Raw genomic sequence first — 20,889 nt, 5'->3', positions numbered from 1 at the left:
AAATTTAAACGATAACCAAGAAAGAGAGAGAACTTAAACTGGTGTGTAGGTAAGGAAGAAAGGGAATGTTTTCATATGATACCAAAACACGCAGAAATTGATATGGAGATTTTTGCAAGGTACAGGAACTGCAGAAAAGATGGATCTTCTACYAGCTTTAGGAATTGCAGTGATAAAAGGCCAAATTTCTAAAGAAGAATAAGTCAACATTACTAACTTATGGATGCCATGGCAATTTCTGGTTACTCAGATACTGGTTCTGTCAGGGGAAGAAATGAAGGGCAATCCTTGCTGTGTGGAGAAGGTGATCTCAAGAACGAAAGTTGTCTGGAACACATCTCTGAGAACTGATGATACAGTAAAAGAGAAGGAAGAATTTTTTTTCATTGGCCTCTGAAATGGAGGAGAAACCACAACCAAATGTTGCTCTAAAGCAAGCAGCAGAATTCTGCATAAGCCAAGAAATAATAGTAAATAAAAATAATTTAATAACTTACTATTAACAGCATTACAATACTTTTGTTCCCAATGTACACTAACTAATTTGTCCTGACACATCTCTGTAGATAAGTATTATCTCAATTTCATGTTTCAATGACTTATTTGAGGCTACAGAAAAAGTCATAGAAAATGTTGGAACTGCTACAAAGTTGAGCCCATTCTGATTCACATTTTGACATTATGAAACAAAGAATGCCTCTTTAGCCTATRAGGCAAAATTTGGGAAAGCAGGACTTAACAAAAAGAAGTCCTACCGCCTTCCCTCCCCTCCCCCTGAAAATAAATAAATAAATAAATAAAAAGAAGTGCTAATACTATAAAGCAAAAGGAAAGAGAGGACTGTGTAATGCTGTGGAAATGTTATTAACTGTACTTTGTGGGAGATACTAGAGCAGGATAATTCAGAGTAAGAGAGCACTCCAAACCTGTTTTTTAGGGATATGAATGGAAAAGATACCATTCGGAAAAATGGGCAGCTACAGTGTGTCTAAAATGTTTCTCTCGTCAGAGAAGAGAACTACTTCTACGGCGACTTCAGGCTGGAGAGACAAGGAAAATGACCAGCTAACATAAAGGATGGCCGGGAGGACCCATCGCAAGGGTTGAAAGAGATGCACAGGCAGCTCMAAAACGGCAGTTGATGTAAAATACAACAGCCTATGTGACATATCATAGAAATTAGAGTCCTATTTTCTGTCAGCTAATTTATTCCCATGCACCATCCTGAAGGATTTTTCCTGACAGCACAATTTGGGTCTGCACTGCTAGGCATRCTCCATCTCTGCTGTAAATGCAGCAGCAGGTAAAAAGAACAGAACGTTTCCATTATCAAGAACTGTCCCTCAGATTAAGTTTTCTAACTTAGCTCTCTGCCCAAATGTATTTATTTCAATTTTCATTTATTCCATCTTATTTTCATTTAGTTTTAATTTTAGCATTTTTTTAATGCTCAGATGTATTTTAATCAAAGAAGTTTAAAATACTGTCCTCATTAAGTCTGATTTGAAGAGTAATGGCTCACAAGAAGACATATCGGTTAAAAGTTCAAATTTGGCAGGGAGGTGTCACTCAAATGAAAAGAAGAGCATTTAACTGTTCTGGTGAAAATTGGTTTTGATTTGATCATGTTATGACAGTTTGCAAATCACACTTTGCACTAAGTGATATTTGGGTTAGGCTTTTTAACCAAACTTCTAAGCAAATGGAAGGCTGTGTTACCCCTAATTTAACTAGGTAGTAAACATAAACATCTCCCAAGTTGTTCAGTGAATTACACAGRGCTCTGAAGGAGTCTCATTTGGGTTTCTTGGGGGATTTTTCTGCAGTTATCTAACATCTTGGCACTCACATAGGTGTGCAATGAAAAGCAATGAAGCTATAGGCACAGAGGGTTCATTGTGAAGGTTGCCTGTAAGAGGGTTGGGAGAGAGGGCGCCTAGCCAAACAGCTAGATATTAAGAATATACCGCTGAGGTCTTGAACTACAACATTCTAATAAAGTACTGTGTGTGAGAAAATTCAAACTGTATAGTTAGGCATGGAAAAAAGAAAAGGAAAACAGGACGTCACAGGCATATCTTTAACTCTAGCCACTGTGTTTTATGATTGCTTTTGATTATACGAATATACTCTCCCTTTTATCATGCAGTATAATCCAAACATGGAACTTGTACCTTTCCGTATAAATGCAGTGAATGAGGCAGTGTTTTGAAATAAGCTTTGTCCAACATGCTATGAATAGCATATTCTGTAAAGTCACTTGGATAAGTACCATACATATCAGATTATATTCATGTAATAAAAACAATGTGTTATGTGGCTTTGCACCTTTGAGCAGGTCTCCTTCACTCTGCCCACTGCTTCATTTCCTTTGGGGCTTCTCCTAATGCTCTGAACTGCACAACACAGTCAAACAACTGCTTAGTTAAAAAAAAAGAAATCTGCCGAAATTAATGTTTCTTCTTCCTTTCTCCCTATACATTGGATTTACATCTATAATTGCATTAGTTCAAGACCACAGGACAGAATTACTCATTACTGGAAGTGCTAATTTGATAATATTTACACTTAGCATTTATTAATTAGATTTTTTTTTCTTTCAGAGGCATTTACACCCATTTTGTTGGTAGCTAAAGCGGCTATCTTACAAACTGAAGGCTATGATAAATAAGCCATTCAGCTTATATGCACATGCATACCAACATATATAAAAAGAGGGTGCATTTAATCATGAAGCAACTCAATTTGTATTTTAAGAAGGTAGCACCATTCCACTGTATTATTGATTTGCACTTGCTCTACCAAATGAAAATAACTCCAAATGAACAAGAGTATGCACGAGTATCTTCTGACCTTACACAGGCAATGACGCATGAAAATTAAGAATTTTTACCTAAATATTATTGTAACCTCTCATAATGGCAGAATTAAAAGTCCTGCTTACAGAAAGTATGTGGTAGCTCCACCGCTATGCTGAGGAGACAGAAGGAGTTACTTTCCTCAGTAAGGATCATTGAGTGTGTCACTGGTTAATTCCTGTTCTATGCTCCTCATTAGCATTACTCTCAAGTTTCTGGTTATCATATCCGAAATATTAAGACATAATAAGTACGAAGGTGCAGATAATTGGATATTAACCAGAACATACTTGACTGGGCAGGAGGTAGGGCCTTGCTTAAACTAATCCTGAAATGTATTAATCACCAATTAATGAATGGGTTTCAAATTCATTTTCTATTATAGAACACCTCTGAGTATCTAAGCTTTTTCTAATAAAATGAGTTGGAATAACAGGATAGGAGTAAGAAACACTCCAATTTGAGCTGGTTTGAATTAATTCCCCATAGCTTGTTGTTAAGTTCATTGAAAACAATAATCCTGGTATGACTGACTTTTTTTACAAGGCTGAGAAAATAACCATATATTATAGTGCTTATACTCCCTATTTGCAGGTGCAAATGGTCATACAGAGGCTAAATTCAGAACAGAGCTAGATCACTGGAGAACTGCTACGGCATCATCTATATTTCTTAAGAGCAAATATAGATCTCCAAGATGAGCAGCACAAGAACTGAACCAACTCCAGACGGATGTTRCCAATTAACGATTTGCAGTACGAAGACAGGTGTACACGTACTTCAACTGCTTTAAAAATCCCACAGACAACTACCCCCCACCGCCACGTAGTCCACTCTGGTGACCTGGGCTCTTGCAGGAAGAAGAATGGAGAGAGGACAAATACATAGAGATTATGCAATTCTGTGAAAAAGCCGGGAGGGAAGGTAACTTGGGGAACTTTGCTCATTTTGCATTAAGCATAAACCCTTAACCAGCATTACTAATTACAAATGGCTGCACTTTTCCAAAATAAGGGGCTAACTGGCTGCATACTCTCCAACTAATGGAAGTTTTTGCTACCTGGACAGCTTTAAAATCCAAAATAAAAGAAAAAAAATTTAATCAGCTTTTTAAAAATTGTTATTATTTTTTACACGTCTAGGATTATTTTAGAATGAATACTTTGAATGTATGCCTCACATATTTTTATGCTTTTCATCATTTGAAATACGTGTGCTTACTACTGTATCAGAAAAAAATAAAGAGATTCTTATTGTTACTAATGAAGAAAATTACATCAGACATGGTTGAAGTACTATTATTCCCCTTTCTCTCTTCTTCCTGTCCTCAGTGTTATTTACATTGATGTGAATTGCAAGTAAACCAATATTATCCATCTCTCTGTTTTTTCCTTAATTTGTTGACTTTAATTTTAGTAAGTCTTAAATAAGCTCTTACTGAAGATGAAGTAAGATATGCAAGCAAGTAGTCCTTTTATCAACAATTTTGCCACAGAAATACACAAACATTTCAATGGCTCTTCATTAGCAAACAAATCAACAAGTGATATTTTAATGCATGACTTTATTCCATCTCTGTGGGGACCGTAGTTGAGAGTGTGATGTACAGTACAGAGAAAGGAATCATCAGCCACAATGTCCCAGGGCTCTCTCCATTGAGGACTTCTCAGCCTCTGCTTAAAGAGTGCATTTAATTGACTGATAGACAGTAGCTTCTTTGTTCACAGAAGACAGCGAAGTAATGGCAGCTTGAAAATCGTACCATCTACAGGATCTCCTGAGACTAGTAACAGGGGGATATGTGTCAGGAATAAATAAATAATCTAATTATTAAGCCACTTCCTGTCAAGTTAACTCCAATTTGTTGGCTTTTGAAGGCAACAAAACGAGGCATTTTTCCTCATTATGCTTCTCTTTTTATACCACTGGTAATCACAGGCGGATTAAAGGGTGCCTGATTGGTTTTTTTGTCAAGGAACTGAGAAGCAGCCAACAGTACAGAAAAACAGAGTTGGGGTTAGAAGAAATTTCATGCTTGTCTCCTTTCCAGCTCCCTAACAGCCCACACTGCTGCCCCATACAGTGCTGCCAGCTGTACAGCAAATGTGTACCCCTCCGACTGCGGCCTACCAGGCCACAGGCTCCATCCTGCGAGCTGTGAGATACCTTGCAATCTTGGCAGGTAGCTACTGCTGTCATAGGCATAATTCTAAAGGTGACCTACGATACCCCGTCAGCTCACCAAATGCAACAATATGAGCAGCTGAAGTTCGACACCCACTCTCCATATTGGCTCCTTTTGTTTTGCTGCCTGCACTTAAAAAGCAGGGAGGAAACCTGGGGCCGTGCTCCATCTAAGAATCAGCGGCTTCCTYGCTAAGAACAGGGATGATTTAGAAAAGGGACGGTTAGGCTACCCTCGGTGCCGGCAGTTAAACACGGCCCGAAAGAATGTGCTAAGGCGACCGATAAAGCCTGCGATACAAACGGTCAGCAACACAGAACAAAAGGGAAAGCTGACACAATGCCATTAATTCATCCCGCAGCGTTTAAGTATTAACATGCACAGTATATCACRTCCCCAGCTAGGAGGAGAATCTTACAGGAGGTGGATGGAAAGGAACAACTGTAGTACTGGCTGGCATTCTCTCTCCACAGCATCCTTTTCATCGAGTACTATTAGTGTAACAGAAATTTCTGCAAGAAAGATCTACAGCTTCGGTGTAGCTTGCTTCATTTTCTTTATAAAATGAACTCTCTAAATCGTGGACAGTTTCAAATACTCTGTTATTATTATTATTTAACATTAGAACATTTTCATTCAATTTTACTGCAATTCTTTAAGTCTTCCCCCTACATTCCTCCCGCTCAAAAAAGAAAGATTCTGAAATGTTTGCACACTGTGTTTTGACTTACTCATTTGTGATTTTGAATGCTTGGACAGTCTTTCCTAAAAAATTGTCTCGCAAAGAAAACAACTGTTCCYGATTCAAACTCTTGAAATGGAAGTGTCAGCTCCAATCAGACCAGCTTAGTGGGCGAAATCACATACCCCTCGGTGCGGGGGGAGAGGGGAGCCTGTAACCCAGATAGGTGACATAACTTTAAGCACAGTGAACGGTGCTGTTCTAGCATGTTTACAGCTGCCTTTGCTGTTTCTAAATACATCTTGGATTTTTTGTTAAATTGCGCAGATAATTAAAGCCTCTTCATATTTACAGTCTGCTTCATTGGTACCATGAATTCTGTTTTCAGTTACTGTCTGCAAATTCCCTCTCTGCACAATTTCATACTAAGCAATAACACTTCATTTTACATAAGTTTTATCTGATGTCCCCATACAGAGCTGCCAGCTGTACAGCAAATGTGCAGCTCTCAAACCGAGGCCTACTAGGCCACAGGCTCCATCCTGAGATCTGTAAGGCACCTTGCTGTCATTGGCAAGCATTCCCTGCTATCACTGTTACCATTGCTCCACACTACACACAACTTAAAATCATCTGATTATTAGAATTTGTGGTCCACACTCCATTTTATCCTTTATTTAATCTATCCCCAGATCACACATTTGTTTAAATGTTTTGGCTGGTTTACAAATCATGCAGCCATCTGCACAGTAGGTGTGACACCATTTTTTAGACAAAAGTTACATTACAAAACAACAAAGATAAAGTCATTTGAAATGCTTTGGTGTTTGTTATTCTGCCTGGTCTGCTTGGACCAACTCTAAGAAATAAATAGAATTATCTGTGTAAATCGATGAACATCTATGAAAAACAACACCCAGCAGAACGCAGAGCTTGCTCCATTACCTACGTTAATATCATGACAGCTGAGGAGAGATGACCTGGCCCACTTCTCATCTCTCCTGTACAGATGGCTATTAAAGAGAAAGTATCCCTTTTGTATGGTCCATGTAGAAACCCTTTATGGGCTTTTCAAATAAGCCAGCATTGCCCACATGAGAGTAGCTTTCTGTTAGTATTAAACAGCACAGATTTCATCTATTTTTTAACGCAGCTCCTCACCAAATAAACCTACATTTTCTCAGATTTCATATTAAATGCTATTTTTTTCTGAATATTTCATATACATCTCTGTATTTTCTAAGCAATCTGACAGTCTCCTCTAACTTCCTGGCAACTTCTTGCCAGTTCTGACTCTAAATAGGAGATTCCCAAGTACCCAAATGATTTTCTGATGCTAAGAGAGTATGATCCTTTCCTTCCATACAAAATGACAACTTCCACATCTTCTTACTGAAGAATCAGTGAGAGACAAAGAAAGTTTCCACGCCCTTCATCCTCCAGTGTGTAGATGCATGTCTTTTTGGTTTCTTTTTCTCCAAACATGGAAAAACCTCTGGTAAGAGAGGCTTCACAATGTCTGTTTTACTGACATAGCAGTTAGTTCTGCTGTATCTGAAGAGATGATACTTGAGATCAGTGTAATGCAACAAGCATTAGTTGCACTGTACAGTTTTCTGCATATGTGAAAAGAAAATAATGTTTTTTAATGACCTTAGGCATTACACAAAATACAGAATGCATGAACGTCACATGATTTTACAACTAAGCTAAAGCCTTCCCAGGCTCCAGAAAGCTGATCTTTTAAGTATTTCTTTTGTCTTGACATCAGTGGTGTTGTCCACATGAAGCATAATTATATTGTATAAATGGGAGGCAAATAAGATGATTTATTTTTGTAGATTTATTATGCATGCAGTTAATACATGCATAATGCAGACATGCACATCCACATAACACCCAAATGTATAAATATATACATTATATATATTTATATCAGTCACCCAAAAMACCCATAGATTGCACTAGAAAGTATTTTTGTATCTTCTGATGCTTACACACTATTTGTTGTTGTAAAACATGGTTGCAACATTTCAGAGAAATTAACTTCAGAGAAATTCACRTTTCTTTTCACAGAAATCAACTTCCATATGCTGTTCTTTTTAAACTACAACTAATCTAGCACAGATTTGCCTAGCTGGGGCCTGATGGAGCATTTACTGGTGTAAATTAGAATCCTTCTGTCAGTTGCAGGGCTGTTTGGACCCATTTTCCCATTCGATTCTTAACTTCAGTACTTTGCGTTTTTTCATCCTTCCCTTCACTTCCTCCCACCCCCCACTTACATCTGCCACCTTGCTTAATGCTACACAACATCTCCCCTCAGAAACAAGCTCTCCCCTTCACCAAAACAGCTTTCACAAAATGATATTGAAAAAGTTAAAAAAATGAGTTTGTTTAGCCATAAGAAATGGCCTATATAGAAATTTTCAAAAATAGGGTTACAAAAAAGCACTGAATCCTGACCATCACCTTCTCCACTCTTCCTCCCCAACTTTTCAGAGAGGTTGCAGTACTTGCTATGATACTGGGGCTTGCTTTCTCCATCAACATAAGTAGCAGCAAACTACAAAGATTGTGGCTGTTTCCCCCCTTTTATCATTCTCTTTGTCAGCCTGATCAGTCCTCAGTGGTAAATGTGCTGCTCTGTTGTGCACAGCCAGTGGCTCGCAATTTGCTCACTGTGTTTCATGAGACAGTTGTTTGTGGCTGTTTGGAACACATTTACCTCTTTGGGGATTTATGCGCTAGTTGCAATGCCAACCTCCATAGTGATAGAGATTTCTTTCTAACTAAAATAGATAATTAGAAGCTGGTAATTATTGGTCAAGAATTATCAGAGTGAAAAAAATTAAGCTCTTCATAAATAGTTCTTGGCAATGTCATCTCTTTACATTATCTCATGCCTAACAGCACTTTATTCAGAGCACTTACAAATTTACACTTCTGCTGTTGAGCCTCATAATTTTATATGGAGTAATTCCTTTTCTGAGTTAAACATGTCAGAACTCCCTTGATTTTGATCCCCTTTGTATGAGTGCATGCAAAATCCTATGGATCATAGCAACTGTTTACTCTATTTACACCATAGTGCATCAGGTTCTTCAGATGTGAAGGAACTGGGGAAGAAAAAATAATGTTTTGCTTGTCTACTTAAAATAGCAGGCAAAGATGAACAGCGGAGTGCAGCAAACACCACAAACAATGGCATACTCTCTTTCTACACTCTCAGGTCAAATGCCAGCTGTAACTATATGAGCAAAACGAAGGGACACTGGAATGCTTCTTTTATTTCAGCATATACCCAGTAATAGAATTTGCTCAGGGAAAGCTGCTAAAAATGCTACAGATTCCACTCAGAGAGAAAAGCAGAAGAAAGAAGTAAGGCTGCTGAAGAATTACTATGTTTGCCAACACTTCCTAAAATCATATAAAACGTTTCTGGATTTACATTTCCTCTTCTATCCTCAAAGAAGATACAAAGCTGAGAAATTGTTTTATAAATAGATTTCAATAAATACACCACCAATCACACCTTCATTTGGCAATCATCCTCACAATTATCCAAACAAAAGTACATGTTTATATGTAGGTCCAAAGCAATGCTTAAACAGAGGGCCTGTTCAACAAAGCCAATGCTTTGCCTCACTTTCTGTCACAAGCATCCCCTAGCCTAAGCTTGGATCAGCATGTAGTCTAAGCAAACGTGGGCATTGCTTGACAAAACACATCCTCTAGAGAAGTGAGGACAGATCTTGCAGTCAGAGGACTCTTGAACTTTCAGTCATTTATGCTAAGCAGGGAATTTTGCTTCTTTGCCTCTTTCCCCTCATCGAGCCAATGGAAGAGGCTTAGTGCCCCATCTCACCACAAGGATGTTGGGAAGACTAGATTAAAGACTGCATTACAGTTTTAAACCATGAAGTTGTAAAAGTAATGAGCATGTAACTACTGATGAAAGCCACCTCTGTAAAAATCTTTTTGATATCTAGCTTGCATAGTAACAAATCTAAATCGTTCTGTTGTCAAAGATACCTAAGGTTACACTTCATTGGGTCATCTGCAGATTTTATTTTCCATTAGGTGGCATAATCCTTCTTGTTGAATTGATTGATATGTATAACAAAATCTGTAAAAACACTATATACCCTCTTAACAAAGAAGAGTAAGAGGCTTTTCAAATAGCCTCTAATCCCTCTTCCCTTGCTAAATGTCTAGTTGAGATTATATTTGATTAGACAAAAACACACACAGTCATACAACTTAAAAATACCTACCCTCAGTGGAGATATTTTAGCCAATACAGTAATGCCACTTGCCTTATTTAAAAATCTAAATTTCTGACTGGGATTTTTTAAACATATCTTTTCCTCAGTGGCTTTCCATAATGCATCCTCTCTCTCTGGATATTAGCAGCATGAACTCAACTTATATCCTGGTATTGCACTCAATGGACACAATAATTACAGGGTACACTAGCAAGTCTTCCAGGCCCTCAAACTGCTTAAAAGCTGGTGAGCAACAACTCAGTCACTCAAGCCTTCAATCAGCCAAGCAAGTATCTCCGTGAGTGGTTCCCACCTACTTCTGAGTGGAGGTTGCTATATGACCTTCCACCTTCTTGCTGTTTGTCCCATGTCCCAGCTGTTCCTGCCATCTTCCTTTCTGCTCTAGTCTCACTTCTATTCTTTTGTTATCTTTCCTACTTCCCGTGAGAGTTCATTTCTCCCTTTTCCATGTACTTTCTTCCCTTATTAATTGATATTTATGCCTGTTTTTTTTCAGTAGTAGAAATTCCCTCTACCTTTTTCCTCCTTGCACTTTCTCCTATGTTACTGCTTTTCCTCTTCTTATTTCTCTGAACTAACTCATCTGGAGTCCTTCAGGTTAGAAGAAACTAATCTACATGCAACAATAACTGCACTATAGATAATGCTAACATTATACTTTGCGAGGCAATACAGCTCATAAGACGGTGTCATGATGTCTGGACCTGAAGGTGTTTATTGCCCCTACATTTGATCTAGGGATTATCACTCCCCTTGACTTTTAGCGCCTGCCTTCCCAGATTACCTTCCCTCTTCCTTGCATGTAAAGTCCTTTTATTTTTTTTTTCTCATTCTCTCTTCCTGAATCTTTCTCACTTTCTCTTCCCCAGAGGAGTGAAGACACTACATCTTGTTCTGCCAATTTCCTACTGGGAAAGCAGGGCAGCAAGACATATTTTATCAGATACACATAGAAAAGGAAGGGCCCAAGGCATTTTGGACACCATTTTTTTTGTTTGGTAAATGGGCTGTGGCCACAAGTCAATATTCACCTAAGTGTTCTGATATGTTTTTCAATCTGCATATTGATATGTACACAGGTATCTTCTGGTATATGTATGGGTTATGTATTATATACAGTTACACAATTGTATTTGTGTGCATGTTTTCTGTATTATTTATAATACTATAAGTTCATCTACAGATACACATAAACTAAGGTCAGTTTTAAACAGCTCAATGTCACCTCTTGAACCTTTCTCTCTAGACAGAATATGGTCTTGGAAAAAGGCCTGAGAACAATGATGTAAATTAAAGTGGGGAGGGAAATTAGAAAGATAATTAAGGAAAGATCCAATTGGCAGTAAGAAAGCTAACAGAGTTGGAGATCAGAAATTATTTTTCCTTGTGCTTTGAGTTCTGAGGTTACCATCAAAACTCTCAGGAACAAAAATGCTGATATTCCTTTTACTCCACCCCAACACAAATGCCCTTGCATTTGCTTTATCAAGGCAGCATCATTAGGAGCTACACTGCTAATTCTGGAAGTGCAGATAAGAATCTTCCACCGAACACAGATTACCACAAGCATAACCAGCAAATCTCCCTGCATGTTTTGCAAGCTCCTTTTTTATTTCACTGGGAATATTTTCTATTAACCACATGTAAATCTGTGTCACTATGGTTATGTCATGAAGCAATATCATGCATGATTAGATACAACACAGGCAAAAACAATTAGATATTTTTTAAAAGATTCGCTTTCGCATTCAACCTCATCCAGCTTTTAGGAATAAAACATAACCAGCTAATAGCTCAGTTTAAGAAAATCCCAGTCTTTTCAGATCTTCAGGTTGACACTAACTGGATTTGTCTTGCTTTACTTACTCTCTCCTCCCTTCTCTCCTCTCATTCTGACCCTTTACTAAAATTCATCCGGAAAAAAAGAAAAGTAAATTTGAATATTTCATGAAAGGAGAAGGATGCTCTGCTGAAATAGGAGGGAGCTGGGAAGTGGGAAACAAGGAAACACACTCCTCTACCATTCCAGCATCACCCTTACCCACAAAGCATCCTTTCCCCTGTTCCAAAGCAGTATCCACCTTACACTGCAATTAAGAACATGTCAAACACTGAATCCAAAGAAAACAACAGAAATGGTCAGTTCTGTTATTGGTAACAGACTATTTTTAAATTCCATGTTACTGACCCAGATTGAATACTGTGAAGCAGTTCAAATTATCTCATCCCCAAAGGCACAAAAATATCAAAACAGAGGCCTAATCCAATAGGCAAATCACTTAGCTGCTTTACAAAACCAGCTCCTCACTTGTGTTTATTCATTTTTATGATGAGTATATAAAATGTTCATGCTCTACATGCGTTAAAACTTATTAACAAAGTATCTAGAAATGAGCTATTAAGTTTTGGCAGGTAACTTTTGTAGCACAGCCAAATTACTCGGGCTCATGGAAGACATTTTCAAGTTACCTTGTAAGAAAWAACTAGTATCAAGCAAATATTTTTGAGTTGCAAAATAGAAAAAACCTAACAACTTCTTTTCTGTTGGATATGTGATTTTTGACTTTATACCACACAGCTCCTTCTGTGTTTAGCAGTATTTATTATTGTAGCAAAAAATAGCATTAAGGAAAGCAGGAGTATAAAATCAATGGTATCCCTCTCTGTTGTCAAATGTGAAATTTGGAAAAGGGGCTAAAAACAAAATGAGACAACACTGGCAATGTTATCTTATTAGTGGGCAAATGATGTGCTTGATAAATTTAATTGGCTGCTAGAACTCTTAGAGCTATTACTGAGTGGTTACCAAATTGAAAACATTATGGGTAATCCTAGGGGAATAAGCAAATAATAGGAGAATATGAATATCAAAGAAAAAGCAGCTTTTGTTCCATTTCAATTTACAATTGTAACAGCATTGTAAATATCAAGTCATGCTTGGATCGCAGATCCTAGAAGATTTTTTCAAATGCTGGTACCTTAAAGAACAGATTCCATTACTGAAAACTACAATTCCTATTTTTTTAAAATAACTGATAGTATTTAATTGTCTATAGATAGACTCAGGATTGTTTCCAGATTGCTCAAACACATCAAACAATACTATTCTATGACCATTTGAATTATTTATGTTTCCTAATGACAAAAACTCACCAGTTTTGATTTTGGACCAAGGTGCTTGAGAAGTACACAGTAGTATCATTACCATAATAACTTCTGAAATTAAAACCTGTCTAAAACTCTACGGAAAGCTAACATCCAGTTCATTAACCATTCCTGTTAGTTTGTTTTCAATAATGCAAAAATGATTAGAAGTTTAATTTGTTAATCACCTGTGTTTTGACTGGCAGTGGATATATAATTCTCTGCAGAAGTCTAAACTAGCCCTTGCAGAAAATAAAATATGCTAATGCTTTATCAAGTCTAATAATATGAGTAAAAAAATCAATCATGCCTAGGTTAATCATTGATAGATGCAAAATTAATTTCTCCTTAGCTCTGTTTAATTTTAGAGGCAATGATGATCTTCAGTAAGAGAAATGGCTATCTGTCTTTGAGAAGGTTTTGTGCTTCACTTACCAATCATGTGGTTTGCAACATGAACTTGGATATCCCATTCATTGTAGAAAACCATCTGACATTTGATGCACTGGTAGGTCTTCTTCTAAAGAAACAAGGGTAGATAAAATTTACTGAAACATACAATTGGAACCATTTTGTTATAACTTAAAATGCTGAGTTTAAAGTGGTCATTTAAGCTCTCCAGCAGTGTTTTCATTAAGGTTTAATCATTAATATTAAATAATAACCCTCTGCAGTTTTAAAGCATTTTATATCTGAGTATCTTGAAATTCTCTAGAGCTTTTTTTTTCCAGTTTCCAAACTCCATGGATAGACCAGTATTGCTATAACATCAGCTTTATATTCATGAAAAGCAAAATGCAATGAGTACATTTGGGGTGTGATTGAAACAGCATTGAAAGAGATGTGAATCCTTCCTTTTACACGAATGGATCGGCCCCGCTCTGGAACTGCAGTAAAGCTCGGAACAGACCCCGAGTATCATAAATCTGCTTCTTCCTCCTTCTTGACTAGGCTACATAGTCTCCTCTGCACTATATATTTTAAGTGGTCTGTGAGGTTGTCAGGAGGGAAAAACCCTTGCCAGTCTGGACAAATGTTATTGTATTTGGGCAGTAGCTCCAGCATCCCCCGGGAAGCCTGTACTAAAACTGGGAAGGCTGACTGGAACCCAACCAACAAGCCACCCTACCAGACACTTTGGATGGGGCCTAACTTACTTACAAGTCATTATGTATACAGATTGAATTTCACTATAAAGAAAGAAATGCATTACTTTGGTCTCTTTGGTGTATATAGAAAGTCTTTCACTGACATTTTGGTGTCTTCTGAATTAGCTCTGCTATTTCACTTATCCACTAAATATTTCACTTGTCCAAAACATGCTACAGATTAAGCAACAATATCCTAAGAACATAACTTTATTTTCTCTTATTTTCTTGATCTAAATTGGCCAGAGATGTGATATTGGAAAGCAATACTTTAAAAGCCAGATTTAAGAGTATATTCAAAATTTAAAGCTCATTGATGAAACAGCTGGAAGAAACAGCCGGTAAAATTTTGTTTTTTCATCCTAAGACCTTAAATCTGTAATCACCTAGGCATCTAATGAGACAACTCAGAATCATAAAATTATTCAACTGCACAATTGTAGTATGAAGGACTAAAGACTTAAGGTAACAGTCCTGGAGAAATGAACGATTGTTTTGAACATGCAATAAATACAAGATAAATCCTGAGCTGGCAAATCAGGCCAGTAATTCAAGAGAAATATATCTTTTTATAAAACCACAGGAACTTTGCCTACATTAGCCTATATATATATATGTATATATATTTAAAAAAATGCAGAACTCAAAAAAGACTGACATAAACATGGTAAACTGCAGATTTATAATATATATTAGTAGGGGAAGAATTAGGGTTCACCTGTGAAGCTAATGTGCATTGAAAAATACAGCTTGCCTTGTGTATATCTAACTTTCGAAGAGTGTTATGTAGCAGATGTTATTTATTATGTTAAAATACACTTTTTTTCTGAATCAAAACATTCTTAAAGACTTGCTGGATATGTTGTTAGTGCCTAAATTTGGATGCCTTGTCACAGACAGACAAAGTGCCCCTCCATTAAGCATCTTCCTACTCAAAGCCCTTAGGCAGAAATGCAAAGACTTTTCCAACATATATCGTTTTTTCTTATCAAGTTAACTGTAAAATTACTAACTAGTTAAAGTCAGTTCTGAAAGTAAGTGTTCCTCTGGGCTTCTCTTTACAAATCTCCTATTGCTCCTGATACTCAGAGGCTATTTTAATTTTCTTGATGACAATAACAAAATGTGTTGCGCTACTTCTCAGTGGAAACAAACATAAGCCTTTTTTTGCTATTTTTCATTTGAATCAACTTTAGTTTTCTGAAATGTAACCAAATTAAATCCCTACATAGAGAAATGAAATCAACGGAAACCAGAAAACAAATCTGCTTTGATTTAGTTTTACAATTACAATTTGAAAAGCCTGCTGTTTAAAAAGACTCAATAATTTTTCTCTTGTTTTTAGTTGTTGTGATCATACTGGAAACATTAAGAGAAATTCAGATGCCCTCCAAAAACTTACTATTACATGTTGGTAAATTTAACCTTACCGTACTACATCTAGACCTATCAAAGACCTCTAAATAATGATGGTCACAATCAAAGATTTATTATGCTAAGCTCTTTACAAGATGCTTTTTGATGCTGACATATAGAACAACAATATTGCATAAATAACAATTACTCTCCCTTTTTTTAAAAACATTGTTTCCCTTTAGAACTAGTTAGAAAATATTTCTTACTCCCTGATGACTAGCACTATATATTGTTTATTAGCATACCCCTAGCATTATTCCTGATATGTGACTTTGTTCAAAAACAAAGAAACATAAACTTAATGGCTGGTCTTTTCTCTTGTTAGCACAGTAATACAGAGTGCATGTCAAGAATTGTTGGCAAAATTATGACTGATGTAGGTAATGACAGTACATATAAAGGCTCAGTCTTTTTGAAGTGTAATGCCAAAAACTAAACTCACTTGACAACAACTATAGCAAAAAAACCAAACCAAAACAAAACAAACAAAAAAAACTAGCACTTGCTAGCCTCTTCAAAATGATCTGACACATTTGCAAAATCACAGAGGTTTTCTTTTTATCATGAAGGAAGGAGTGTTTTTGTAACTGCTGCTTGATCAAAACCTAATTCTTTTTTGTTCCTAGAAATATTCTAAAGTGTTGACATCAACTTTTATTAACTCAAAACACAGTCATCTCAAACTGTCTAAACCTGCTCATGGATAAGTTTTGATTTTAAAAACAACTCAATAAATTCTGCTTACTCTTAGATTTTGAACATGATCAAATGCAGTCCTTTTCACACCATTGTGAACAAGCAGCATATTGATATTTCCATGCGTTTCAGGTTCTGCAGAAGCCCCATGTCCCTGCCAGAGTGACAGCTCGGTCTCACCAGCCTGGCCGAGAGCACAGGATGCCTGACTGCTCGTGAGAGGTCCTGGCTCAGATCTGTTCGGGGCTGGTCCCGACTCCCTGCCAGGAGCAGACCTGAGAGGAGACTCCATTTCCGCACAGGGAGGAAAACTTGCTTGCATAGCACTGCATGGCAGAAAAACAGTGGTTGTGACTGAAGAAACCTTTTCAGTCTCTCAGGAAGCTTACAGTGACACAGGAAGGCCAGGCTCCACACAGAAAGCCATGTGGGGCTGTGACAGTCCTCCCTGCTGAATCTCGCTGTGGCTGCTTGCAGGGACGCAGCCCRTCAGCACCTACAGCAAGATGGAGCGGGCGCCCAGGCCTTCCTGCTCCAGCTCCACGTGGGGATGGCAGGGGACAGCTGGTGGCAGGTRCATCCCGACCTGCCACCAACCGCCTCACGCCAGAGACTGCAGCTGGCCATTCTCCCACCAAACACAAAAGTAAGTCRATGTGCAATTATTGTTGTAGAATGATTTCATACTAGCTCCASTTGGAAAAATATGTTTGAAAGGAAATGTGGACAAATCATAGGAAATGAAAACCCACTTTGAACAGGTTTCTGCATTTTCTGGTGTTCCAACTAAGTAAAAAGAAGACAAAAGAAGATCTTTTTGGATCTAAAGTGGCTTTTTTTGTTCTCATGAATGAACATTAACAAAATGCTAACATGTATTTTTCCCAATTTTTTTCAAACTTAGGGAAAAATAATGTATTTTTTATTTTTCTTACATATTTGCTGATGTGGTAGGAGGCTACAGAAAAATAAATTTTTTTCAAGAGGCTTTTAAAAACAAAATTACCTTATATCAATTGAATTTCCATCTTTTTGAATATTTTTGCCAGTGTTCGAGATTTTAATTATACCTTTGCTGTGATTTCCAGTGACTCTTCAAATATAAGCCCCTTCAGAAGCAAAATATGTTTAGTCAAATTTTATTTTTAAGTCCTAATCTTCTCCCCCCACCTTTCCAAAGCATCACTATTGGTATTGCAAACAGATAGTGGAAATACATGAACCTCAAGAACTTGATTTTCAAAGCAGGTAGGGTAGTACTTCAAGAAAAATCATAGCTTAGGTCCCCAAAAACTCCACTGGAAAAAGGTCAACAGCTCAAGTGTCAATTTGCCTCCTCTATACTGATTTAAATCTGATGCCAAAGTCATTACTAGGGCCATTCAAAAATGCCCTGAAAGAAAAACTGCTTGGAGTAAATGATTCACAAGAGCACTGGGCAGTCTGGTTGCTTCTTGCTTTCCTCTTCTTTTTCAATTCTGTTTTCAGATCCAATTTAAAGCTGTTTGGAATGCAAATGAGAGTACATTTAATGAGCTTTGGATCGGGCCTTCGATCCAAACAGAACATATGCATGTGTCTCTCTAACCTTTTGAATAATTAATGTCACCTAGACCTTTAATTATTGTCCTGATCCTCACTTGTCACTTTGCAGTTTTCAGAATTTCCTCACTATGAATGTGCCCAAACTGTCCATGTCATGTCAAATTAGGCTTTGCTACATCTATGGACATGGTCTTTTCAATCAGTACTTCARTTCGGTGTCCCAGAATTTTATTTTCTTTCAAGAACAATGCAAAATAACTAATAAACACTCTACCAGGGATTTTCARTTTTATTCACAAGTACATTAGATCCTTCTGTGTAGCCTTCTGTGCTCTGTGACTGTGTGGGGTATCCATACATTCTTCTTTTTCTACTCCTTAGCCTCGTTGTATTACTTGAAAACAAACTGTATAAGCTACTTATCTGCCCATGCTCCACCTCCTTGTCAAAGTCATCCTGAATTTTATCACCTGCCTATTTTGTTCTGACATTTTTCCACTTTTATACATCATTTTCCTACTTATTCTTTCTTCCGGACTATGGATGYGCTGCATACATTCAACAAAACGGTGCAAATAATAATGATTCTTAAGGCTTTCCATTGTTCACATCCTTCCAACCTAACCTGCTCCAACTCACAAGACTCAYACATGCTTTCCATATCCAAGTAACTGTTTCCTTTCTTTTCAAATCAAATAAAGTAGCTCTTCCTATGCCATACTTACCCAATAGATTAGTTTTTTGTGCTATGCTGTTTGAAAATTTTGCTAAAATACTGGTAAATCATGTTTATAGGCTCCTCTGTCAGTACTTGTGGCTACTCACTCAAAATACTCATGAAAAATTTCAGGCATGATACCCCCTTTGTGAATCTTTGTCCTCTATTCTTCATTAAATCCAAACTTTCTAGGTGTTCTTCTTTCATGTCTTTGATTAGCTTTCATCTTCCTCACTATTTAAATATTTTTTAATAAATTAAATAAATATTTAAATAAAACTCATGTAATGTCATGCATAATCCTCACATCCCCTGTTAAATGTATGTTAACAGTATCCTATTCCCAGGCTGCTGCTAATTCTTCTGTTTCCTAAAAAGGACTGTAAATATATCTGCTTAATATTTCCTTTTATCTTCAGCTACTTTATCTGAAAGCTTTGGGATGGATCTTTTTCTGGCTTTTTCAGTCACTTTTGTATAGTATATTCCATTGTATCACACCTAGTCCATATGTCTTTCTTCTTGGTGGATAGAATATGCTACAAGCTCCAGGTTAAAGCATTTTCTTCAACAATACTGGTTTCCTTGATTACCTATACCATTTGTACCCCTCTAACTAAATGCTTCTTCCCTATATGAAGTTACCAAAATGTAGCAGAGCTTCTAAAGTACTATGTCTTCTTTCTCTCTTTTGGGCACACAGGCTTGCAGGCATCCCTTTTTTATTCCATACTCCTTTCAGACCTCTCTTGCACACAGTAGTTCCACTACCAAAAATGGCTTTGACATGCACTGTTCACCTAACAATAATCTCCTWTTTACAAGTAGGTAACAGGTTTCCCCTTGTCATACCAGGAAAGGGAACTTTCAATGCTTTTTTCACTCTTSAAATTCATCACTGACCAAGGGCGTGGATCGATGATACAGCAGAGCCAACTTACTGCAGCCAAAACAGAGTGATCCCACACTTCCCACATCCTCAAATTTCCTTCTCCCACTCCATTATTCCCACTCCCACTGTTTCCCTCACATTAAATTCAGGATGGAGCTGATTCAACCTGTTACACCAACAGGAAGGTAACCTGAAAACAAAGAGTGAGTTCTGTATTTGTGCTCCTAGCAAATCATATGCAAAACCAGATAAAAACTTGCACACTAACTATAGCAATTTGTCATGCTGCAAGGTGATTTTTCAATTATTATTGTTTTTAAATGTTAGCAATGTGCTCAGCCCTGCCTGAGACACAAAAGCAAGCATGGTTCCAGCTCTGAAGAGCTTATTTGTCCACTTACTCATTCTTCATCATAGCTCAGATTATTTTTGACAGTACTTTAATTGAGGATTTCTTTTCTATCTTCCTGGATGCTTATTTTGTCAACCTTAAGCTTTCAAAGAACTAAGCATATGTTAGACAGTTTCACGGCATTGTTAGCTATTTATCTTGCTTATGGGGCACTGTCAGCTTGCATTTTTTTTTTGAATTGACTAATTGCTAACTTTTCCCATTGCTAATAGAACATCCTTTAATTAGTATTTCCTGATTGCTTTAAAAACATGCTTTTAATGATTTTATGAGGATTTTCATATTCTTCTGCTTTTACTTAGCAAGATCTAGAGTATAATGAGGTCTGAGTGCACATACCTAGAGACAGAATGTAATCAATCCTATAAGGTAAGCAAAATGAAAAATGGAGAAAAATATTATTTTTTCTAATTTCTTTCATTATGGTTACTTTTTGCTTTAGTGTACCAAGTGTATTCAGGCAGAAATATGAATATTCGTTCTACTGGCCCTTCCTTCCCCATTCTGCTTGAAGTCCTTCTTATAGTCTGCTGTTCTGTCTTTCACCTTTACATTCTGGATTCTGCATATACTCATGCCTCTTTTCAATGTCTCAGTTATAAACCTTTTCTTAGTCTAGTTAGTGAAGAGCATTAGCTTGCAGCATCTCACATCCTCACACAGAAAGTATCACACCTTGCAACATTTTTAAATCGCATCTCTTCCATTTGAGCTCCCTAATCCCTTAACTCTTTCTATGTCCTTTGAAAAACTCAGTACTGAAGTGAGGTACTTATCAGAACAGTGACTTTACTCTGGCAGCATATGGCTGTATATTTATTTTCTCTCAATTACTTTATATCAGATTTACATAGTTCATGAGTACAAACAGCTTTAAACATTGTGAATTTAATCTGGAATCTGA

At 37.1% G+C, this 20,889-nt stretch overlaps 1 protein-coding gene across 1 annotated transcript in view; it reads right to left on the bottom strand.

Annotated features, from left to right (window-relative positions):
• ZNF521 (zinc finger protein 521) overlaps window positions 1-20,889 on the bottom strand; it is a 239,365-nt gene that overhangs the window by 106,316 nt on the left and 112,160 nt on the right. Inside the window, exon 6 of the mRNA XM_085314302.1 lies at window positions 13,594-13,678. Within this exon, the coding sequence (XP_085170428.1) occupies window positions 13,594-13,678 (85 nt within the window). The remainder of the gene's footprint in view (window positions 1-13,593; window positions 13,679-20,889) is intronic.

The sequence above is a fragment of the Rhea americana genome, unplaced genomic scaffold, assembly GCF_003343005.1.
Source record: "Rhea americana isolate MKP2758 unplaced genomic scaffold, rheAme1 scaffold_40, whole genome shotgun sequence".
Classification (NCBI taxonomy): Eukaryota; Metazoa; Chordata; class Aves; order Rheiformes; family Rheidae; genus Rhea; species Rhea americana.
Note: the sequence above shows the minus strand (reverse complement) of the source record. Positions and strands in the feature narration are given on the sequence as shown.